The sequence below is a fragment of the Meles meles genome, chromosome 14 (genome assembly GCF_922984935.1).
Source record: "Meles meles chromosome 14, mMelMel3.1 paternal haplotype, whole genome shotgun sequence".
NCBI classification, from domain to species: Eukaryota; Metazoa; Chordata; class Mammalia; order Carnivora; family Mustelidae; genus Meles; species Meles meles.
In genome coordinates, this window is record NC_060079.1 from 30,654,782 (window position 1) to 30,676,655 (window position 21,874).

General features: G+C 35.5%; 1 protein-coding gene across 2 annotated transcripts in view; it reads right to left on the reverse strand.

Moving 5' to 3' along the window:
- The window catches only part of DNAJC15 (DnaJ heat shock protein family (Hsp40) member C15), an 80,680-nt gene that overhangs the window by 21,475 nt on the left and 37,331 nt on the right, over positions 1 to 21,874 (reverse strand). For both annotated transcript variants that reach the window (XM_045978161.1, XM_045978162.1), the window contains 2 exons: positions 16,772 to 16,848; positions 7,274 to 7,344 (listed from right to left, as the gene is read on the reverse strand). In XM_045978161.1, the coding sequence (XP_045834117.1) occupies positions 7,274 to 7,344; positions 16,772 to 16,848 (148 nt within the window). The remainder of the gene's footprint in view (positions 1 to 7,273; positions 7,345 to 16,771; positions 16,849 to 21,874) is intronic.

A 21,874-nucleotide genomic window follows, 5' to 3' on the forward strand; every position in this document is an offset into this window, starting at 1 on the left:
GGCCATGCAGGACTCGATCCCAGGACCCTAGGATCATGACCCGAGCTGAAGGCAGCGGCTTAACCCACTGAGCCACCCAGGCGTCCCTTAATTTCCACTTTTATAGAGACATTCTAACTTTCCTTGTATTTAATTTTATTTTTGTACACAGATAAAGTTTTCTTTCTTTACAATTATGGGATCTCATTTTCTAAAAAGCAGACCAAACTACACACAGAATCCAGCTATTGCTCTATTCTGCTCACCTGTCTGATTATATTCTCTTTATCTCTTTTGTTTCTCCTCCCCCAACTCTGATTTCATGTTGATTCTGATCTGTTTAGTGTCTATTTATCCGGGGCTGTTTTTACCATTTTAGTATTTTGTTCTTTCATTCATCTATTCTTCTCTGGACAGAATAACAAGGTGGAAAAACTCATCTCAAAAAAGAGAACAAGAGGAAGTACTGATTGCCAGGGACCTAATCAGTATGGACATAAGTAAGATGTTGGAACTAGATTTCAGAGCAATGATTATAAAGATACTATCTGGGCTTGGAAAAAAGCATAGAAGATACTAGAGAATCCCTTTCTGGAGAAATAAAAGAACTAAAATCTAACCACATCGAAATCAAAAAGGCAATAAAAAATGGAGGCTCTAACTGCTAGGATAAAGGAGGCAGAAGAGGGAATTAGTGATACACAAGACCAAATGACGGAGAATAAAGAAGCTGAGAAAACGAGTAATAAGCAATGAGTGGATCATGAGGGGGAGAATTCAAAAGATAAAAGAAACAATATTAGAATAATTGGGACCCCAGAAGAAAAGGAAAGGGGGGGCAGAAAGTATATTGGAGCAAATTATGACAGAAAATGTTCCTAATCTGGGGAAGGAAATGGGAATCAAAATCCAGGAGGCACAGAGAAATCCCCCCTCAAAATCAATGAAAATAGGTCAACACCGCAACATCTAATAGTAAAACTTACAAATCTGAGACAAAGAGAAAATCCTAAAAGTAGCTCAGGACAAGAGGTCTATAACCTACAATAGCAGAAACATTAGACTGGCAGCAGACCTACCCACAGAGACCTGGCAGGCCAGAAAGGGCCAGCATGATATATTCAGAGTACTAAATGAGAAAAATATGGGGTACCTGGGTGGCTCAGTGGGTTAAGCCTCTGCCTTCAGCTCAGGTCATGATCCCAGGGTCCTGGGATCGAGCCTCACATCGGGCTCTCTGCTCAGCGGGGAGCCTTATTCTCCCCCTCTCTCTGCCTGACTCACTGCCTACTTGTGATCTCTCTCTATCAAATAAATAAATAAATAATCTTTTTAAAAAATGAGAAAAATATGGAGTCAAGAATACTTTATCCAACTAGGATGTTATTCAAAACAGGAGTGATAAAAACCTTCCAGGACAAACAGAAACTAAAAGAATTTGTGATCACTAAACCAGCCCTGCAAGAAATAGTCAAAGGGATCCTCTAAGCAGAAAGAGCCCAAAGGTAGCATAGACCAGAAAGAAACAGAGACCATATACAGTAACAGTCACTTTTCATGTAATACAATGGCACTAAATTCCTTTCTCTCAATGGTTACTCTCAATGTAAATGGGATAAATGCCCTAATCAAAAGAAACAAGGTATCAGGCTGGATAAAAAAGCAAGACCCATCAATATGCAGTCTGCAAGAAACTCATTTTAGGGCCCCAAGACACCCCCATATTTAAAGTGAAGGGGTGGAAAACCATTTATCATGCTAATTGACATCAAAAGATATCTGGGCTAGCAATCCTTATATCAGACAAATTAGATTTTAAACCAATGACTGTAGTAAGAAGGAGGGAGAGAGGATACTCTATCATAATTTAAAGGGTCTATCCAAGAAAAAGATCTAACAATTTTAAATATTTATGCCCCTAACATGGGAGGAGACAATTACATAAGCCGATTAATAACAAAATCAAAGAATACATTGATAATAATAAAATAATAGTAGGGACTTTAACAGCCTCCTCACTGAAATGGACAGATCATCTAAGCAGAAAGTCAACAAGGAAATAAGGGCTTTGAACGACACACTGGACCAGACAGACATCACAGATATATTTGGAATATTCCATCCTAAAGCAACAGAATACATATTCTCCTCAAGTGCACATGGAACATTTTCCAGAATAGATCACATAATGGGTCACAAATCAGGTCTCAACTGGTACCAAAAGATTAGGATTATTTTGCTAAGGCTGCTATATATCAATGAGAATGAACACATTACTGCTCCACATTACAATATGGATGATTCTCACAAGGATAAATATTGACTGAAAGCAGCCAGATGCAAATGACCACACACATTCAAAAGAGGCAAAACTAACATGATATTATAAATCAAGACAGTGTTCGTTCTAGGGATGAAGCAGACTGGGAGGGCTCATGAAGGGGATTCAGAGGTGTGATAATGTCCTAGTTCTTAACCTGGAGGCTGGTTATACAGGTGTTTGTAAAAATTTACGTAGATATATACTTAATGATTTGTCCACTTTTCTGACTATATACTTCAATATGAAGTATATTTAAAAATAAAAAGAAGTAAGGAAATATTGAGGAGAAAAGTGATTTCTTAAAAAGTAAATTAAATTACACCACTCTACTGCTTAAATGCTAACGGAAACGTCCCACTGTCTTTAGAATCAAGTTCAAATATTACACAGCACATATAGTGTTTCATTATCAGAAAGCACACCTGCAGTTTTCAAAATGTGAACACCACCTCATTTCAGGCTATCTCTCCCCTTACATATTACATCTCTAGCAAGCTAGTTTTCTTTCAAGTCCTTAAGCTCATTATTTTTTTCCTCCCTTAGAGCCTTTGCATATGCTAGTTCCCCGACCTTCCAACCATTCTTCACAGAGATATCTTCTTTCCATCCTTTAAGTCTCTCCTCACAGAGGTCTTCCCAGTCACTTTATGTTAAGCTGCCTCTTTCTCATATTCTATATCTCTGCCTGCTGCACCCTTTACTACAATGTGAAATAGGTTTACTTCTTTTTTGTCTGTCCCTCCATCAGCATGCATATTCTATGAAGACAAGGATGTAGTTGTCCTGTTTTACAGTTAAAGCTCCAAGGTTTACCACAATATCTGGCACATTAGAGAAGTTGAGTAAATACTTTCTGAATGAATTAAAGAATAATTATAGGTTGTTTCATATCAGTGTAATAAGTCTTCAAAATTTTTCATATGATCATTATGTATTAGTTATCAATCTCAATTCTATTTTACTTGTACATTTCCTTTGTATACCATCTTTTGATTCACTTGCTTATTCATTCATGAAAAAAATTAAGAGTTTAAGTGTCAGCAATAGAGATTATAAAAATGAATAAGCCATGTCCCTTACCTTTAAAGATCACATCATTTATCAAAGAAAATGAATATGGATAAAACAAAATTATACTTTTACCAAAAAAGTTATTAAATATAAAACCTTAAGTCTAATTAAAATGTTAAAATAAGGGGAAGAAAAGATGAGACCTTTGAAAGAAGTTAATAGTCTAGTTACAGCTATCAAAAAAAGGAAACCAAGCTAATTAGGCATGACTTTTTCTTAGTGAGTTCATTTTGACTCTTGGCAATCATGTGTCTCTCTTTGTAAATGTTTACAATACACCTTTTAAATGTACTATATCATAATAAATCGTAATATATTATTACCAGGACTTTCTGTCAAATTTAGTTTCTTCTACAATGAGAGTAATTAGTGAAAATCCCTTCACTTAGATTTGTTATTAGTCCCAATATTTAATTTTTATTTAAATCCTGTTTTTGGAAGATTTTATTTATTTATTTGAGAGAGAGCATGAGAGAGAAGAGAGAACACAAGCAGTGGAGAGGGAGAGGGAGAAGCAGACTCCCTGCTGAGCAGGTAGCCCAATGTGGAACTCGATCCCAGGACCCTTAACTGACTGAGCCATCCAGGCGCCCTATTTAAATACTATTAAAGAAGAGTGACAGTACTGTATGTTTATTGAAAGGGGCCATAAATGAAAAAGGAATGAGAATCTCTGCTATAGGCAGGAAATATAAGGAAGAACTTTCTAGTACTTAGAGCTGCCTACCAATAGGCTTCCTATAAAGCAGGAAGCTCTCTACCACTAAAAATCTTTAAGGAGAACTAATCGGACATTGTCCCCATGATACAGCAGAAACAGTCTTGACTTAGTAGGCAGCATTGTTCAGATCAGTGTCTCTCAAACTATGATGAAGACGCACTTGTAAAGAAATTTCCATTCTGTGGTAAACCAATACATTACAAATTACAAAAGTATCACACATTTGGATGTTACTGCAATGTCAAACTGCCATAAGGGTTTCTTTTGACTTCTGTTCTTAACTCATTGCATACCGGTAACAAATTGGCCCTTGTGAACAAGCAAACTATACTTTTGAGTAGCACTGAATTAGAAAGTTTATAAGAGATCACTGAGGTTCTATAGCTTTTCAAATTTACCTAGTCTGTCATCCTTTATATTAAGCATAATATGAACTGCTTATTTCCTAACAATTAACTTCTCTCTTCAGCAATTTAAAAAAGCATAACCTAAAAGATATTAACCTGAAAGTATTAGATCAACTGAGATTTTATCTCACTAAACTGAATAGCAAAATATGCTTTTTACCAAAACACATCTGAATGCTCATTTCAAACTAGTTACAAAAAATTTATTTTCAGCTATCTCCACATCTAATTTTCTCATGTCACCTTCTTTGCATAAACTGATAATGAAATGTGTGATGAATTATAGTTGATCACACATTTGAAGTTCTAACTTTGTTTTACTAGCTGACAGCAAAACCAGAAGAAAACTGACTTGGGGATGAAGTGGGGGTACATTCATGAATTTCAGAAGCATGGAGTAGAGGATTTAAGTTTTTGAAACTACCTATATAATACTCGGTCAGTGCTGAGCTGGCCAAAGCAAATCATGATAATAAATTAGGAAAAAGAGTAGACAAAATTAAGAGTTGCCTATTCTCATATTTCCCCAAATACTTCTAGCTTTCTCTATCCAAGGCAATGAGACATTGTTGTTTAAAATCTGGTAACTTCTTCTCATTGGAAAAAAAAAAAAAAAGAAAGAAAGAAAAGAAAACAAAACAAACCACCTTCCTTCTCAAGAGACCATTTTAGGATTTATGCATTATCATCTCCCAACTCCATCATCCATGAATACCTTCCCTCCAGTCATGCCAATAAATTAAGGAATATTCCTTAATTTACCCTACTTTTTACTAGAGCAGGAGTTCTTAACTGTGAGCTTATGCATGGGTGTTGGGAATCTATGAATTCTGAAACTCCAAATGTTTTTAAAATTGTGGGTGAATGACCAATTATATGAACGAAATGTCCAGTTGTTAATACATTCCTAGAGGGTACAATAATCCAAAATGATTAAAAGCATCTTTCTGGAGTGAAAAATGTGATCTGAATAGAAATATAGGGTACATGTTCTTCATTAATTGAATAGGCATATAAAGATACTATATTACTAGGGCGCCTGGGTGGCTCAGTGGGTTAAAACCTCTGCCTTCGGCTCAGGTCATGATCCCAGAGTCCTGGGATCGAGCCCCACATCAGGCTCTCTGCTCAGCAGGGAGCCTGCTTCCTCCTCTCTCACTGCCTGCCTCTGCCTACTTGTGATCTCTGTCTGTCGAATAAGTAAATAAAATCTTTGAAAAAAAAAAAGATACTATATTACTTAACAAAAAGGACTTAAGAAATAAATCTCTTCATTTTGTGTAAGATAAAATTGACATTTGGAGAGGTTAAGGGAATATTCATGGTCATACTGGTAGTTAGAAGGCAGAAGCCAGAGAAAAACACCAGCCTCTGGCTTCCAGGTTCATTCCCTTACATCCTGCTACCTACACAGGGCTAGAATGGGTAACCATAAGCATACTACAGGCAATCAATCCCACTTCTGATAAATATATAACCTCAGAGTAAATCAAGTAATTCTGTAAATATTACTGGCTCACAGGACACACATTTTCTTTCTTTACTAAAGGTATCTAAAAATACAATTTCTCTTAGATACATTTTAGAACTTGCTTCCCTCCCAGTAGGCACAATCAACAACTTGTCAATCATCTGAAAGCCATGAGTGCCTGATCCTACTGCAATCAATCAGAGAAGGGCATACACTTGACCTGGAAAGGACAAAGGATGTTTAGTAGGAGACAGAGGGCTTCAAGTAGGCACTTTAAACACATTTCTTTCTGAGTCAATCACTCTGAAAGCCCACAATGCGAAGTAAATTAGTTGAGTGGATCGTTCAGTAACTGTTGAGGCTATTTAGAAATTTTAAGCAAAATCTCTTTTCAAAGTTTAATCTCTTGTTTATTCATACTAAAGAACAGCAAATAAAAAGCCAAAGATGATGTTTAGTGAAAAGAATTTTTATAGTATATAATTAATTGAGAAAAGTGAAAAAGAATGTCCTACTTTGGTGTCAGTTACGATGTGCAGAAATCTAAAATTTGTTTTTAATTTTTTTCAAAAAAATTAGAAAACTGAAAGTCTATAAATAAGAATCCAAAAAACCCTTTACTCTCTTCCCCTTACCGCACCCTTGACTTCTGAAATACAGTGCAACTTTCTACCATCTGTTATTTTAGAGAAGAAACAGTAATGAACATATGGGCTTTCTCTCTCAAGCAGCTGTAGTGTAGTTAAAGTTATAATAATTGTCTTTCTGTAAGATAAATTTACATTAAAAACCTGGCCAGTTAAAAACAAATGGCTCAGCCTCAGAGCCTTCCAGAATAAAATTAAGAAATTTAGAATTACCTATGACATAGTACAGAGATTTAGAAGATATCCTCTAAATCTTATGCTTTTATGTTTAAGGTTAAACAAACATAATTCATGATGCCCATATCAGTTTACATAAGAGTTCACAACTCATGTTTTCTCTTTCCCAGTCAAAATGCTAGGAGCCTCACATAGAGGCTAGGTACACATAGATAAAAATCAGTAACTAAGTTCTTGAAAGCACAAATATGAATCCATCACTTCTGTGGGCTACTTAACTCAATCCAAAAGCTTATTTATTTATAAGAAAATCACAATACATGTGGCATATAAACTTCCATTTCAATTATATATACACATATATTTATATATATATATATCACTTATATGTATCACTTATAATGAGTTTAAGTAAACTGAAAGGAATTCAGAGCAGATTCAGATGCACATTTTATGAATAATAGGAATTTTACTTACCTTTATCTGGGTGATTCAAAATCATAATTCTCCTATGAGCCGTTCTAATCTTGGCCCTGCCAGCAGATGGGCTGTAAAAAGAAATTAAAGTGCTTATAATAAATAGTGTCAAATGCAGTTTATAAATTAACAGTTTATATGGGTTTCAAGGAATTAAAAACTAATGAGAATTTCACCATCTTGTGGATAAATATGAAATTACAGCTTGTCACTTAAGTCTACTAACCATCAAAATAAACTGTTGACTGATGCATGTATTTTTCTTCCTTTGTAATGCCAGTCTCTTTTTTCAATCAATTTAAAAAATAAAATACAATGGGGTGCCTGGGTGGGGCAGTTGGTTAAATAACCGACTCTTGGTTTCAGCTCAGGTTGTGATCTCAGGATCATGAGCTCGAGCCCCGAGTTGGTCTCTAGGCTCCACGTGGAATCTGCTTAAGATTCTCTCTCCCTCTCTCTCTCTAAAATAAATAAATAAAACAGCATACAAGGTAGGAGGGGCATTGTCTCTAGACTAGATTGAGTTTGAAAACATATGCCTCAAGTTATTTGGGGGAAGGCAGCTTAAATAGTGTAACAGACAGGTATCCAGACTCCAGAGATACTAGACAGCCAGATTTCATTTCCATTGCTACTTAGGATGGGGTAAACTTAACCTCTCTGTACTTCAATTTCCTCATTGTAAAACAAGGCTAGGAACAACATATTCCTCATAGAGAGACTGTAGGGATTAAATTAATTAAAACCATCAAAGTGCTAGAACAGTGCCTGGAATGTAGCAACGGTTCCAAAACAGTTAGTTTTTATTATTAATTATTATATTTCAACAGAGCATCTCAAAACTCTTCATAACTCGTAGTTTATTTAACTTGTGAGAAATGTATAGGAGAAGCCCTTGCTATAGACAAAAATTGAGAAAGTTAAATCAACTTAAAATTATTGCAATAAAAACTAATTTATCCAGTATTGTAAATGTTTCTTACTATTACATTTTCCAAGCAAGGAAACAAAATTAACATTTAACAACAACAAAATTCTGGTGTTGCTAATTAATAGTTACATTATTTTATCTAAGTTACTTAACTTTTTTGGGCCTCAAATTGGGATAATAGCAGCTGACTTAAAGTACAGAGTGCTTGTTGCAAAGCTCAAAGTAATTTAATTTGTATGGATGAACCACATTGTACTGGCTATAAAAGCAGATACTTTTAGAGATATCAGACATAGGTTCAACATCCTGATTCCACCATTCATTAGCTGCAAAAAAGTCTGTCCTGCTCACTTAAACTCTGAGCGAAAATTCTCTCATAAGTAAAATGAACATACTAAACTACCTCCCAGGACTATTTTATAATTTATTTTATAATTTATAAATTTATAATTTATTTTATAATTTATAAATTTATAATTTATAAATATAATTTATAATTTATTTTAAGAATAAATTAGATAATGCAAGTAAAAGGATTAGCATGACCTAGCAGAGAGTTAGCATTGAAAGTGTTCAAAAATAACTAGTCTTTAGTTATTACCATAAAGATAAAGCATGTTTATGAAAATATATTACATACTTCCCACTTCTAGAAATATATAAATCACCTAATTTAATGTTTCTTGAATGACTCAATAGTATTAATCTGAGTATAAATTAAGAGCAAAGACATTCTTAAGATCTGAAGAGATTTGTCACCCTTAAAAAGTCCTCCAATGCTTTCCATTTAAGTTCCTCTGTCTGTTTTTTAGCACTGCCCCCCTTGCTATCAGCTGTGAACCCTTGATTCTGCCATTGTTCCAGTCTAGCTATTCTTTGACAGTTACTTATACTTCTAATCTTTTGAGATTAAGTAACAGATCACCAAGCATGTTAAAACGCACTATCAATTGCTGAATATGCATATAAAATATTCTTCTATGAATAAAAAAAAAAGTCTTGAGTCAAAGACAAAATCAAAAAAGAAAAAACATCCTGAGACAAATGGAAATGAAACTGGAAATATAACAACAAATTTATGGGATACAGTGAAAGGAGTTCTAAGATGAAAGTTTATAGTAAGTTTATAGTAATAAATGCTTACATTAAGAAAAAAGAAAGAGCTCAAATAAACAACTTTATCTATGCCTCAGGAAAGTAGAAAAAAGAAGGCTAAACTAAGACAAAGTTAGCTGAAGGAAGGAAATAACAAAGATCTAGAATAAAATAAATGAAACAGAGACTAAAAAGACAATAAAAGTTTATCTTTTATTGTATTAATGAAACTAAGAGCTGTTTTTTTTTTTTTTAAGATAAACAAAACAAACAAACCATTAGCTGGACTCACAAGAAAAAAAAGCAGAGAGGACTCAAATAAAATCAGAAACTAAAGAAAAAACTTTACAATGATACCACAGAAATAAAAAGGATCATAAGAGAATACTATCAACAGTTATACACTGACAAAATGGACAACGTAGAAGAAATAGATAAATCCTACAAACATATAAACTACCAAGACTGAATGGAAGAAAGAAAATCTGAAAAGACCAATTATTAACAATGAAATTGAATCACTAATCAAAAACCTCCCAACAAAGAAAAGTCCAGGACCAGACAGCTTCACTGAAATATACCAAACATCTAAGGAATACCAATTCTTCTGAAACTTTTCCCAAAAATAGAAGAGGAAATGCTTCCAAACTATTTTATGCGGCAAGCATTATCCTGATACCATACGTAGACGGGACACTAGAAGAAAATTACAAGCCGATTTCCCTGATGAACACAGATACCAAAGTCTTCAGCAAAATATTAGCAAGTCAAATTCAACAAAACATTAAAGGATCATGTATCATGAACAAGTAGGTAGGATTTATTCCAGGGATGAAAGGATTGTACAACATTCACAAATCAGTCCATGTGAAACACCATAAATGTGAAACAAAATGAAGGATAAAAATCATATGACATTTCCAAATGTAGAAAAACCATTTGACAAAATTCAATACCCATTCATGACAAAAACTCTCAACAAATTCAGTATAGAGGGAACATACTTCAACATGATAAAGGCCATATGACAAATGAATAGCAAATATCATACTTACTGGTGAAAAGCTCAGAGTTTTTCTTCTTAAATCAGATATAGCACAAGGTTGTATGCTCTTACCACTTTTTTCCAACATAGTACTGGAAGTCATGGCCAGAGCAATTTGGCAAGAAGAAGAAATGAAGGGCGTCCAAATCAGAAACAAAGAAGGAAAAGTGCATGTGATATGATTATTACATAAAGAAAACCCTAAAACTGTTAAAACTAATCAACAAATTTGGTAACGTTGGAGGATACAAAATCAATATACAAAAATCTGTTGCCCCTCTATACACTAATAAACTATCAGAAAGAGAAAGAAAACAATTCCATTTACAATTGCATCAAAAAAAAAAAAAGAATAAAATACCTAGAAATAAATGGGACTAGGAAGTTAAAGACCTATACACTGAAAACTGTAGGACACTGATGAAAGAAATTAAAAACACCAATAAATAGAAGGCTATCCCACATTCATGGATTGGAAGAATTCATTTTGTTAAAATGCCCATACTATTCAAAGCTATCTACAGATACAATGAAATCTCTATCAAAATTCCAAAGGCATTTTTCACAAAAATGGAACAATCCTAAAATTTGTATGGAACCACGAAGACTCCAAATAGCCAAAGCAATCTCGGGAAAGGACAAAGCATCATACTTCTTAAATTCAAATTATATTACAAAGCTAAAATATAATCAAAATAGCATGGTATTAGACTAAAAAACAGATACATACATCAATGGAACAGAAGAGAGAACCCAGAAATAAACCCATGCATATATGGTCAATTAACATATAACAAAGGAGACAAAAACATAAAACAAATAAAATATAGTCTCCTCAATAAATGGTACTGAGAAATCGGGACAGCCACACACAAAGGAATGAAACTGGACCCTTCCCTTACACAACACATGAAAATCAACTCAAAATGGATTAAAGCCTTGATAAAGACCTGAAACCATAAAATCCCTAGAAGAAAATACAGGGGATAAAGCTCCTTGACATGAGTCTTTGCAGTAACTTTTTAAATTTGAAATGAAAAGCAAAGGCAAGAAAACAAAATTAAACAGCTGGGACTACATCAAACTTTAAAAAATTTCTACACAGCAAGGAAAACTATAAAAAAAAATGAAAAAAATTAACCCATGAAATAGGGAGAAAATATCTGCAAATCATATATCTGATAAGAGGTTATTGCCAAAATAAGAACTCATACAATTCAATAGTACAGCATAGCTAGATACACAGATAAGTAGATCTGATTTCCAAATGAGTGGAGGAATTTCTACAAAATTTTTACAAAAAACAGAAAATATCAAACAGGTACATTAGGTGATCAGCATCACTAAACATCACTGAGATGCAAATCAAAACCACAATGATACAACATCACAGCTTATAGAATGACTGCCATCAAAAAGTTGAGATAAACAAGTGTCAAAAAGATGTGAAGGGAACCCTTGCACACTGTTCATGGAAATGTAAACTGGTACAGCTACTATGGAACAGTATGGAGGTTCTGAAAAAAATTAAAAATAGAACTACCTTATGACCCAGTAATCCACTTGTAGGTATGTGTCTGAAGGAAATAAAATCACTGTCTCCAAGAGATATCTGCACCCTCATGATCCCTGCAGCATTGTTTACAATACCCAAGACATGGAAACAATCTGTGTCCATCAACTAAAAAGGAAGAAAATCTTGCTATTTGTTGACAACATGAACGGGCCTTGAGAGCATTACGCTAAGTGAAATAAGTCAGAGAGAGAGAGAAAGACAAATGCTGTATGATCTCATATATATGGGAAATCTGAAAAAGCAAAACTCATAGAAACAGAGAATAGACTGGTGGTTGTCAGAGGCAAGAGTAGGACGGTGGGGGAAATAGGTGAAGGTAGTCAAAAGGTCCAGCTTACGGTTATGAGTGAGTCCTGGGGATGGAATGCACAGCATAGTGACTACAGTTAACAATGCTGTACTTTATATTTGAAAGTTGCTGAAAGAGTAGATCTTAAAAGTTTTCATCATAAGAAAAAACAAATCTGTAACACTGTGAAGTAAAGGATGTTAACTAAGTTTTTGTGGTAATCATTTTGCAATCTATACATATTATACATATATCAAATCACTATGTTATTCATCTTAAATATACAACATTAGAGGCACCTGGGTGGGTCAATGGGTTAAAGCCTCTGCCTTCGGCTCAGGTCATGATCCCGGGGTCCTGGGATCAAGCCCTGCATCAGGCTCTCTGCTCAGCAGGGAGCCTGCTTCCCCCTCTCTCTCTGCCTGCCTCTCCGCCTACTTGTGATCTCTGTCTGTCAAATAAATAAATAAAATCTTTAAAAAATATATATACAATGTTATATGTCAATTATATCTCAATAAAATGAAAGGAAAAAATTTTTAAATTAAAAAACATTTTTGAATAATAAAAAAGTTTAGTTCAAAAAAATAATAAAAAAGCCTTTTTCTGTAAGGACTAGTAGGGTATTCCTTTCGGCTATTTATGAAAGTCGTCTGGGGGACCATTTCAAACTTATTTTTTTGGTTTGCAGATACTTCCCACATAACCAGTCAAGACACTGTCTGATTCTAAAGACTACTAAGTTTGAAAAAGAAGTCACTAAACACTACACCAGGGCTATGAACACTTTATTGTTTAACTGCCTACTAAGAAATGAAAAATACATTATTTTTAAAAATTCCAGTATGTTTAGTTTCTTGTAATAAATATACATTTATCATTTCTTTTGTGTTGCTCTGTATTATTGCATTCCTTTATTAGTTATGTTTTCTAGTTGTTCTGTAGACATTTGATATGTCTCCTTAGGTGGACACTAAACTAAAGAGCAGAAGCTATGTGGGATCGAATCCCACATCAGGCTCCCTGCTCAGCGGGAAGGCTGTTTCTCCCTCTCCCACTCCCCCTGCTTGTGTTCCCTCTCTTGCTCTCTCTCTGTGTCAAATAAATAAATAAAATCTTAAAAAAAGGTGTTATCTAGTATTGAATACACAATAGTATAATAATAGTATAATAATGCATTTTATGCACCCTCCAAAAGAAAATGGCTATTAAAAAGGCAAACTCCTTCAAAGAATAATGGCTCTATATTAGTAAATACTAACACTCTAAGGCATTACTGTATTACAGAAAATTTTAAAGTAGAAAAAGAGGAGCTTTAAAAAACATTCCTTAAAGTGGACCACTACATAATTAAGTTCTAAGTCCAGTAAAATGCAAATATGCATTGTGTGTGTTTTAGGGGGAGGGGGCGTTTATATGGTAGGTTGTATCTTATTCTGGATATTAAACTTTACTTTAGCACATGAGACAAAATTTGAATATTATCCTTGATAATTATACCTGATAGATTATCCTTGATAATCACTTATATTACCTATAAAAAACAGTACATGTGGTTTTGTACATGAAAGTCCATAAAGCATTATGTACAATGAGGTCTGTCAACCACCGAACTGAGAGATTAGAGGAAGTAAGAAATGCAAGGAGAGTTTATATGTACAAGTATGGCCATTCAAAACATTCTACTCTTAAGATAATAACTATCAGACTCTTAATGATAAATATAGGGGATGAGAGAAGTACTCTTGTGTGCCTATAGAATTTATTCCCTTTGCCTTATTGCTATATTAAGTCTCTAGGAACTCAGTACAGTTTAATAAATATATTTTTCATTCTAAAGATTAAACAAGATGGGTGAATCCTAGTTATTAAACACAGTATAAAAATTAAATAAAGAGCAAATGTATCTCCAGCACAGATAATTTCACCATGAAACTGAAAGTATAACTTTAAATAACCCATCTCCAAGATCAAGGAATATACACTGTGTTCCCTGGAATGCATTTGACTGGGACTGGGAAGTAGGATACATGGAACTGAGTGGTGTTCTCTAATCCTGTGGCAAATGGAGCAGCTTTGGTTTGATGGTTTTTCATATTGGTCTTTTTGAATAATATTTAGCTGAACACAGTTCCACAGAAGTTTTCAGAAAGTATGAAAATCACACATGTGCATCATTTCAGAAAGTAACAGGTATAGTAATAGTTTTTCTGGGCAGCTCAGTAAAATATTTTAGGCTTCATGAAATATGTAAGAATGTACAGAATCATCTAATAGCACAGAGATAATTTTTTAATAGTTCATCAATACAGTCAGCTCCCTTTTTCCTTTGCCTACTTGTTATATAGTCTAAATAGTTTAGATTCATTGATCACAGAGAATAAGCCACGGCAATGTATTCATATTTTAAAGAATCTTCTCAAAATACAATACTACCTGATTGAAAGAAAGGCTAGAGGAAAGCAAATAAGGCTTCCCTTTCTATTTAATGTGTTAAGGGCAAATATTTAGCTTCTGTTGGTGATATCGATGGGAAGAAAGAGGAACCAACATTTATTTTGCACCTGTTGTTTGGTAGGTACTTTTATAAAAAGTATCCTCCTATCATTTTATGATAGTATCCTCCTATCATTTTATATTATTTCAGCAAGGCTAAATCATATTAATTCTATTCAAAACTGAAGAAACTGAAGGGCAGAAGAGCTAAAAATAAGTTGAAGAGGCTCACACAATGCGGTGCTTCAGTGACAGAACCAGGAGAAGGATCTGTTTGGCTCAGCTGGTATTTGTTGAGTAGTTACTAAGTGCCATGTTTATATTAAGAATGTATGTATTGGGACACCCAGGTGGTTTAGTCATTAAGCATCTGCCTTCGGCTCAGGTCATGATCCCGGGGTCCTGGGATTGAGCCCCACATCAGGCTCCCTGCTTGGCAGGGGGCCTGCTTTCCCTCTCCTACTCCCCCTGCTTGTGTTCCTACTCTCTCTCTCTTTCTCTGTCAAGTAAATAAATAAAATCTTTCAAAGAATGCATGTATTATATATGCACTAATCCTCACAACAATTCTAGGCAATAGAAACTGATATTATCTCTATTTTACAAATAATGACATTGAGGTCACATAGCTAGTAAATGATAAAACCAGTATTCATACTCATACTCACCTGCTATTAGAGGATATACTCTTAATCTTAATTAGCAAATTATCCTTGTAAAATTTTCTACAGCTTCTAGTTCAATAGGATAAACCTTTATAACCAGAAATCTTAAGTCCTAATTATCTGTTTCAACAGGACTGGTTGATGATATTAACTAATATTCTCAAAAACCTTTGTGTTCAGTTTTAAAGTAAGTTTCATATTCCCATTTCAAGACTATGAATGGAATGGTATGGGGGTCCAATAAAAGTTCAAGAAAAATAACAATGCCATCCTGAATAATATTAAAGCAAATAATAATCAGCAATATAGCCAACTTCCTAATTTGGTTTCCCCTACGTAAAACTTATTCCCAGTGAGATAATTCATCTCTTATTTAATAAAGCACCGAGCTGAAAGAGCTGTTTCCGTTGCTCTCCACCCCTTTGGCTTTCTTGCTAAGTCAAAGAAATAATTAAATGTTTTGGTCTTAAAAATATGCTGATCTACAAGAGATTTAAAAGACTATCTCAACATAGGGCTTTATGACCTATTTTGCTTGTTTGATTAAATTATCAGAAGATCTGCTGTAGATGACATACTGTAACCAACCCCCACAAAAATTTAAGTGAGTTCTAAAGGATCATAAGGTAAACAAACTGAATATTAGCGACTGGCAAATCTATAGCAGGGACATCACTTAACACTAAGTTAAGAAAATATCACAGGGCAATCACACAACATTAACTTTCTCCTACACTGTCCAAAGTCACACAATAAACAGATTATTAAGGTGAAACAATTATAATAAAATATGCTAGATGTCAAATTATGGAAAAAGAACTGTGAGACAGATCCCATATTATAACAGAAAAATGACAGATATGAAATTATAAAACTAAAAAATCCAAAAAAAATTCAGTGTCACAATAAGAGATATTTTGATAATTGCTGTGAAATTAATATTTAGAGTTCCTTGTTAATAAAGACATATCACGGGGCTCCTGGGTGGCTCAGTGAGTTGAGCCTCTGCCTTAGGCTCAGGTCATGGTCTTGGGATTCTGGGATCGAGCCCAGCGTCAGGCTCTCTGCTCCAGGAGAAGCCTGTTTCCCACCACCCCTGCCTGCCTCTCTGCCTACTTGTGATCTCTCTGTCAAACAAACAAACAAACAAACAAAAAAACAAAACACTTTAAAAATAAATAAATAAATAAATAAAGACATATTACGTCACGCCTGATATTTTTAGTGGGAGTAGGATATATTTTTAGATTTGAGGTTTTAAAATGTAAAAATTTTGTATTTTCTCCTCTGCCTCCTATTCATAACTTAAAATATAAGGATAAATTTATTGTAACATTTTCTCATTTTTTTTCAAAACAAGCTTGGCTACAGAACAAAATAAAACTTATGCAGCACACCTACCTTATACCCAAAATAAGACTAGCTTCTCGCCTACTCATTTTCTGTTCAAATCCTCCTTTATAGTAGGATGAAAGGCTCTGTACAGGAAAGAAAGAGCATGAAATAATTAGTTCCATGTATGAGGTGGCATGACCTCAATCCCATCATAGCTGCAGTAAGAGTAATGCATTTTACCAGAAGTCAACTTGAAACTGTGGAGGGAGGAGCACTAAACAATGATCCTTTACAAGAAACTATGACCAAAATGAACTTAAAAAACATTAACAATTTTTTTCACTTTCAAATACATTAATTTTTCTACACTAAGATATAACAGAATTAAAATAAATCAGTAGAAGAAAAAGGCGTGAACTTTTCCTAAGCTCTGCAGTAATTTTCTCTTTGGATAACCTTGCTAAGTCACTAAGGTTGATAGGACACACATCTTTTTTACCTCCTGGACTGGCTGATAAAGAAGGAAGAAAAGGAACTGACAAAGTGGGGAGGACATCAGGAGAGCAGAAAGGCAGGCCAAGGGAGACCAGCAAAGGACTGCAAGGTCACTGAAAGGTGGCTGAAAGGCATGAGCAAGAAAGAGAGTAGAATCAGAGAGGCAGCTGGGCCAGAATGGTGGAGCAAGGCTGTAAGCAACAGAAATAATTTAGGAGTCTATTCTCAGAGCACTGGAGTAAAGTCATCTGACTATATTTTGAAAGGATTACTCTAAATGCTATGCGGAGAATAGAAAGAAAGGTGCAAGAGGGAACAGGAGACCAGTCAAGAGGACACAACAATAATCTAGTCAAGAGATGATAGTGGTATGCGCCAACATGGTAAGAGCGGAGCTAGTTTAAAAGTGATCTGATTCTAGATGTATACTGAAAGCAACCCTAACATTTTCTTGGTAGATTAAATAAAGGATATGAGAAAGAGAGGGATTGACGATGATGTACTAAACACACTATACACTGTGCAGCTTCCCCTTCAGAAGTGAAGGACTTAACACTTTGGGTGCTCAGGCTATCGCTGGCAGACAGCAGTCAGCTGTCAAGACTCTTTAGGAATTGCCTTGGCTGAAGAAAGTCAAGTTCGGGTCCCTTTCCCAGAGCAGTCTCTACGTAATGACTGGTTGATAATGGGGGTATAAACACTGTAGTTCTCTAGAGCTCAGTCCTTGTCCCTCTGCCTTTCTCCCTTCTTTTCCCTTCTGGAGCTGTGGCTCCTAAGAGCACTTCCTAATGAAGTACTGTTGCAGGATTTCCATTCCTTTAGTGCCCGCAGTTCTTGGTCAAGCTGCTTCAAAGAATGAAGAGGTAGACCAGACGATGAGCGGTGGGCAGCAAGGGGAACTTTACTGAGCGGTAGTACAAAGCTCCCAGAGAGGGAGGGGACCCAAGAGGGTTGCCGTTTGACATTTAAATCCAGGGGTTCTTATGAGCTCTTCTGGAACTATCTGAAGCTTCCTGAGTGTGGGCCCCCTGTGGAATGGCTGCTAAGGCATGACACTGGATGAGATCACCTAAGGAGTGAGAGAAGAGAAAAAAGTCCAAAGACTGAGCCCTAGGGATTACTAGTTTGAGGGGCAGAGAAATGGAGACAAGTCAGTAAGCAGACTGAGGAGGCCCAGCAGTGAGGCCGAAGGAAAAGCAGACACCAAAAGTAAGGGAGGGAAAAACAGTTTCAAACACTTCTGATAGGTATGTCAGACTGAGCTGAGACCTGGCTGTTGGATTTATCAAAGAGGTCAAACTCTTTGACAAGAGCTACAGGGAGTGGGAGTGAGAGTCTGATTAGGGTGGATTTAAGAGAACAGGAGAGGGGCGCCTGGGTGGTTCAGTGGGTTAAAGCCTCTGCCTTCAGCTCTGGTCATGATCCCAGGGTCCGGGGATCAAGCACCGCATCAGGCTCTCTGCGCCATGGGGAGCCTGCTTCCCCCTCTCTCTCTCTCTCTCTCTCTGCCTGCCTCTCTGCCTACTTGTGATCTCTGTCAAATAAATAAATAAAATCTTGAAAAACAAAAAACAAATAATTAAAAAAAAACCCATAATCTTAACAAAAAAAGAGAGAGAGAGAGAACAGGAGGGAAAGAATGGGAAACAGTAGTACAGACAATGCTTTAAGAGTTCTTAACAAAGAAAATGAACTCAACTTTTAGAAGGAAAAAAATGCATCAATGATTGTATTGCATACATGTTTTTAAAACATGAGCCCCTATTTTTTTAAGGAAAAATAAGTAAGTGTATGTTTTCATAAAACAACATCAGAAAGTATATACACTAAAATGTTATTTTGGGTTGGTGACATCATGAATAATTTTTTTCTTATGTTTATTTTTACTTTCTAAATTTTCAAAAATGAACACAGGCTACCTGTATAATTTTTTAAAAAGGAGAACTAAATAAAGGACCAAGGAAATTAGTAGAACTTAAAAAATGAGCCAGATCTGGTCATTTATATAAGCTGTTGTCTTTGAACAGCCTGTGATAAATTTCTACTTGGTAAGAATTCGCTGGCAATTAATTCATGTAACAAGCACTTCAGCACCTAGTAAAGCCAGGAACATTTCAAATGAGACAGGTCAAGTTTAGTTCTTCATCACAGAGATGCTAATCTATTAATGTACCAGGGGTGGGAGGAAAATTACATACTATTTCAAGTTTCAAGTAATTTGCAATCTAGAAAGAAAACTAAAAACAATACCCTTCTCCAAGTTGTGAGGGGCGGAAGAGAATCAAATTATTTAAGTACACATAGTAACCTGGACAAATTATACACATGCACACACGTACACTTCCACACACAGAGAGGGGAATATATAAAGGACTAGGGGATTTAACAGAGAAATAACAGATGGTTTTACGTTTTCTCTCAGCAGACTAAAGTTTTTCCTAGATGCATACCTTCCTCCCTAACATTTCTGTAAGTATTTATTTAGCTTAGGGAGCTCCAAAATTTCAACATAATAAACACGATAAATTGATGTTTCAAGAAGTGTCACTCCCACTAGTCACAATGCTCATTAACCCTAATGGTAGGAATTGTATCTGAGCAGTTGTTTACTTTTAGTATTGCCCAGGCGGAAAAGGAGAGCAGAACTTAAAATCCAGCATTCGGATAAGGCTCATACCCTAAAACACAGACCTGCCAAAGAATAAGTGAGTATGTGCATATCTATAAGGAACAACTATAGAACAACTCCATCAAATAGAGTGGATGATTAGAACTTTTTTGTTGTTGTTATACCTTTCTAATAGAATTTCTAAGAACAAAAGCAGTATGACTCCACTACTTTTATGCTGCTGTCTATTTGAAATATACCCTGCACCTTACAAATTATTATTTTGTGTTATTCTATTCATAGAGTATATATATAAACATACCTCAAAGTCATTTTCCATCTAAAATTAGCATTAAATACTATAGTGCCATATATTATCAAAAGAAATACGAAATGAATCAAGTTAAACAAAATCTTCATTAGAAAATTTACTCAGCCAAGAGCTAGATACACAGAAACTCTCCAAACAACCAAAGAAATATATCATTCCATAATCTTAAGAGAAAAAATACATTTACCATAAACTATAAATTCCTATTATTTACAATAATCTATTTCACTTAGCCACAGAGGAATGATTTTAATTTGTGCTGTTTCCATGAATTTCACTTAACCATAAAGTCCAAAGCCAAAGTTGGTGGCATCACAATTCCAGACTTCAAGCTCTATTACAAAGCTGTCATCGTAAAGACAGCATGGTACTGGCACAAAAACAGACACATAGATCAGTGGAACAGAATAGAGAGCCCAGAAATAGACCCTCAACTCTATGGTCAACTAATCTTCAACAAAGCAGGAAAGAATGTCCAATGGAAAAAAGACAGCCTCTTTAATAAATGGTGTTGAGAAAATTGGACAGCCACATGCAGAAAAATGAAATTGGACCATTTCCTTACACCACACACGAAAATAGACTCAAAATGGATGAAGGACCTCAATGTGAGAAAGGAATCCATCAAAATCCTTGAGGAGAACACAGGCAGCAACCTCTTCGACCTCAGCCATAGCAACGTTTTCCTAGGAACATCGCCAAAGGCAAGGGAAGCAAGGGCAAAAATGAACTATTGGGACTTCATCAAGATCAAAAGCTTTTGCACAGCAAAGGAAACAGTTAACAAAACCAAAAGACAACTGACAGAATGGGAGAAGATATTTGCAAACAACATAACAGATAAAGGGCTAGTATCCAAAATCTATAAAGAACTTAGCAAACTCAATGCCCAAAGAACAAATAATCCAATCAAGAAATGGGCAGAGGACATGAACAGACATTTCTGCAAAGAAGACATCCAGATGGCCAATAGACATATGAAAAAGTGCTCCACATCACTCGGCATCAGGGAAATACAAATCAAAACCACAATGAGATATCACCTCACACCAGTCAGAATGGCTAAAATTAACAAGTCAGGAAATGACAGATGCTGGCGAGGATGCGGAGAAAGGGGAACCCTCCTCCACTGTTGGTGGGAATGCAAGCTGGTGCAACCACTCTGGAAAACAGCATGGAGGTTCCTCAAAATGTTGAAAATAGCACTATTCTATGACTCAGCAATTGTACTACTGGTTATTTACCTTAAAGATAAAAATGTAGTGATCCGAAGGGGCACGTGCACCCGAATGTTTATAGCAGCAATGTCTACAATAGCCAAACTATGGAAAGAACCTAGATGTCCATCAACAGATGAATGGATAAAGAAGAGGTGGTATATATACACGATGGAATGCTACGCAGCCATCAAAAGAAATGAAATCTTGCCATTTGCAACGACGTGGAATGAACTAGAGGGTTTCATGCTTAGTGAAATAAGTCAATTGGAGAAAGACAACTATCATATGATCGCCCTGATATGAGGAAGTGGAGATGCAACATGGGGGTTAGGAGAAGAATAAATGAAACAAGATGGGATTGGGAGGGAGACAAACCATAAGTGACTCTTTATCTCAAAAAACAAACTGAGGGTTGTTGGGGGGAGGGGGGCTGGAAGAAGGGGGTGGGGTCATGGACATTGGGGAGGGTATGTGCTATGGTGAGCGCTGTGAAGTGTGTAAACCTGGGGATTCAC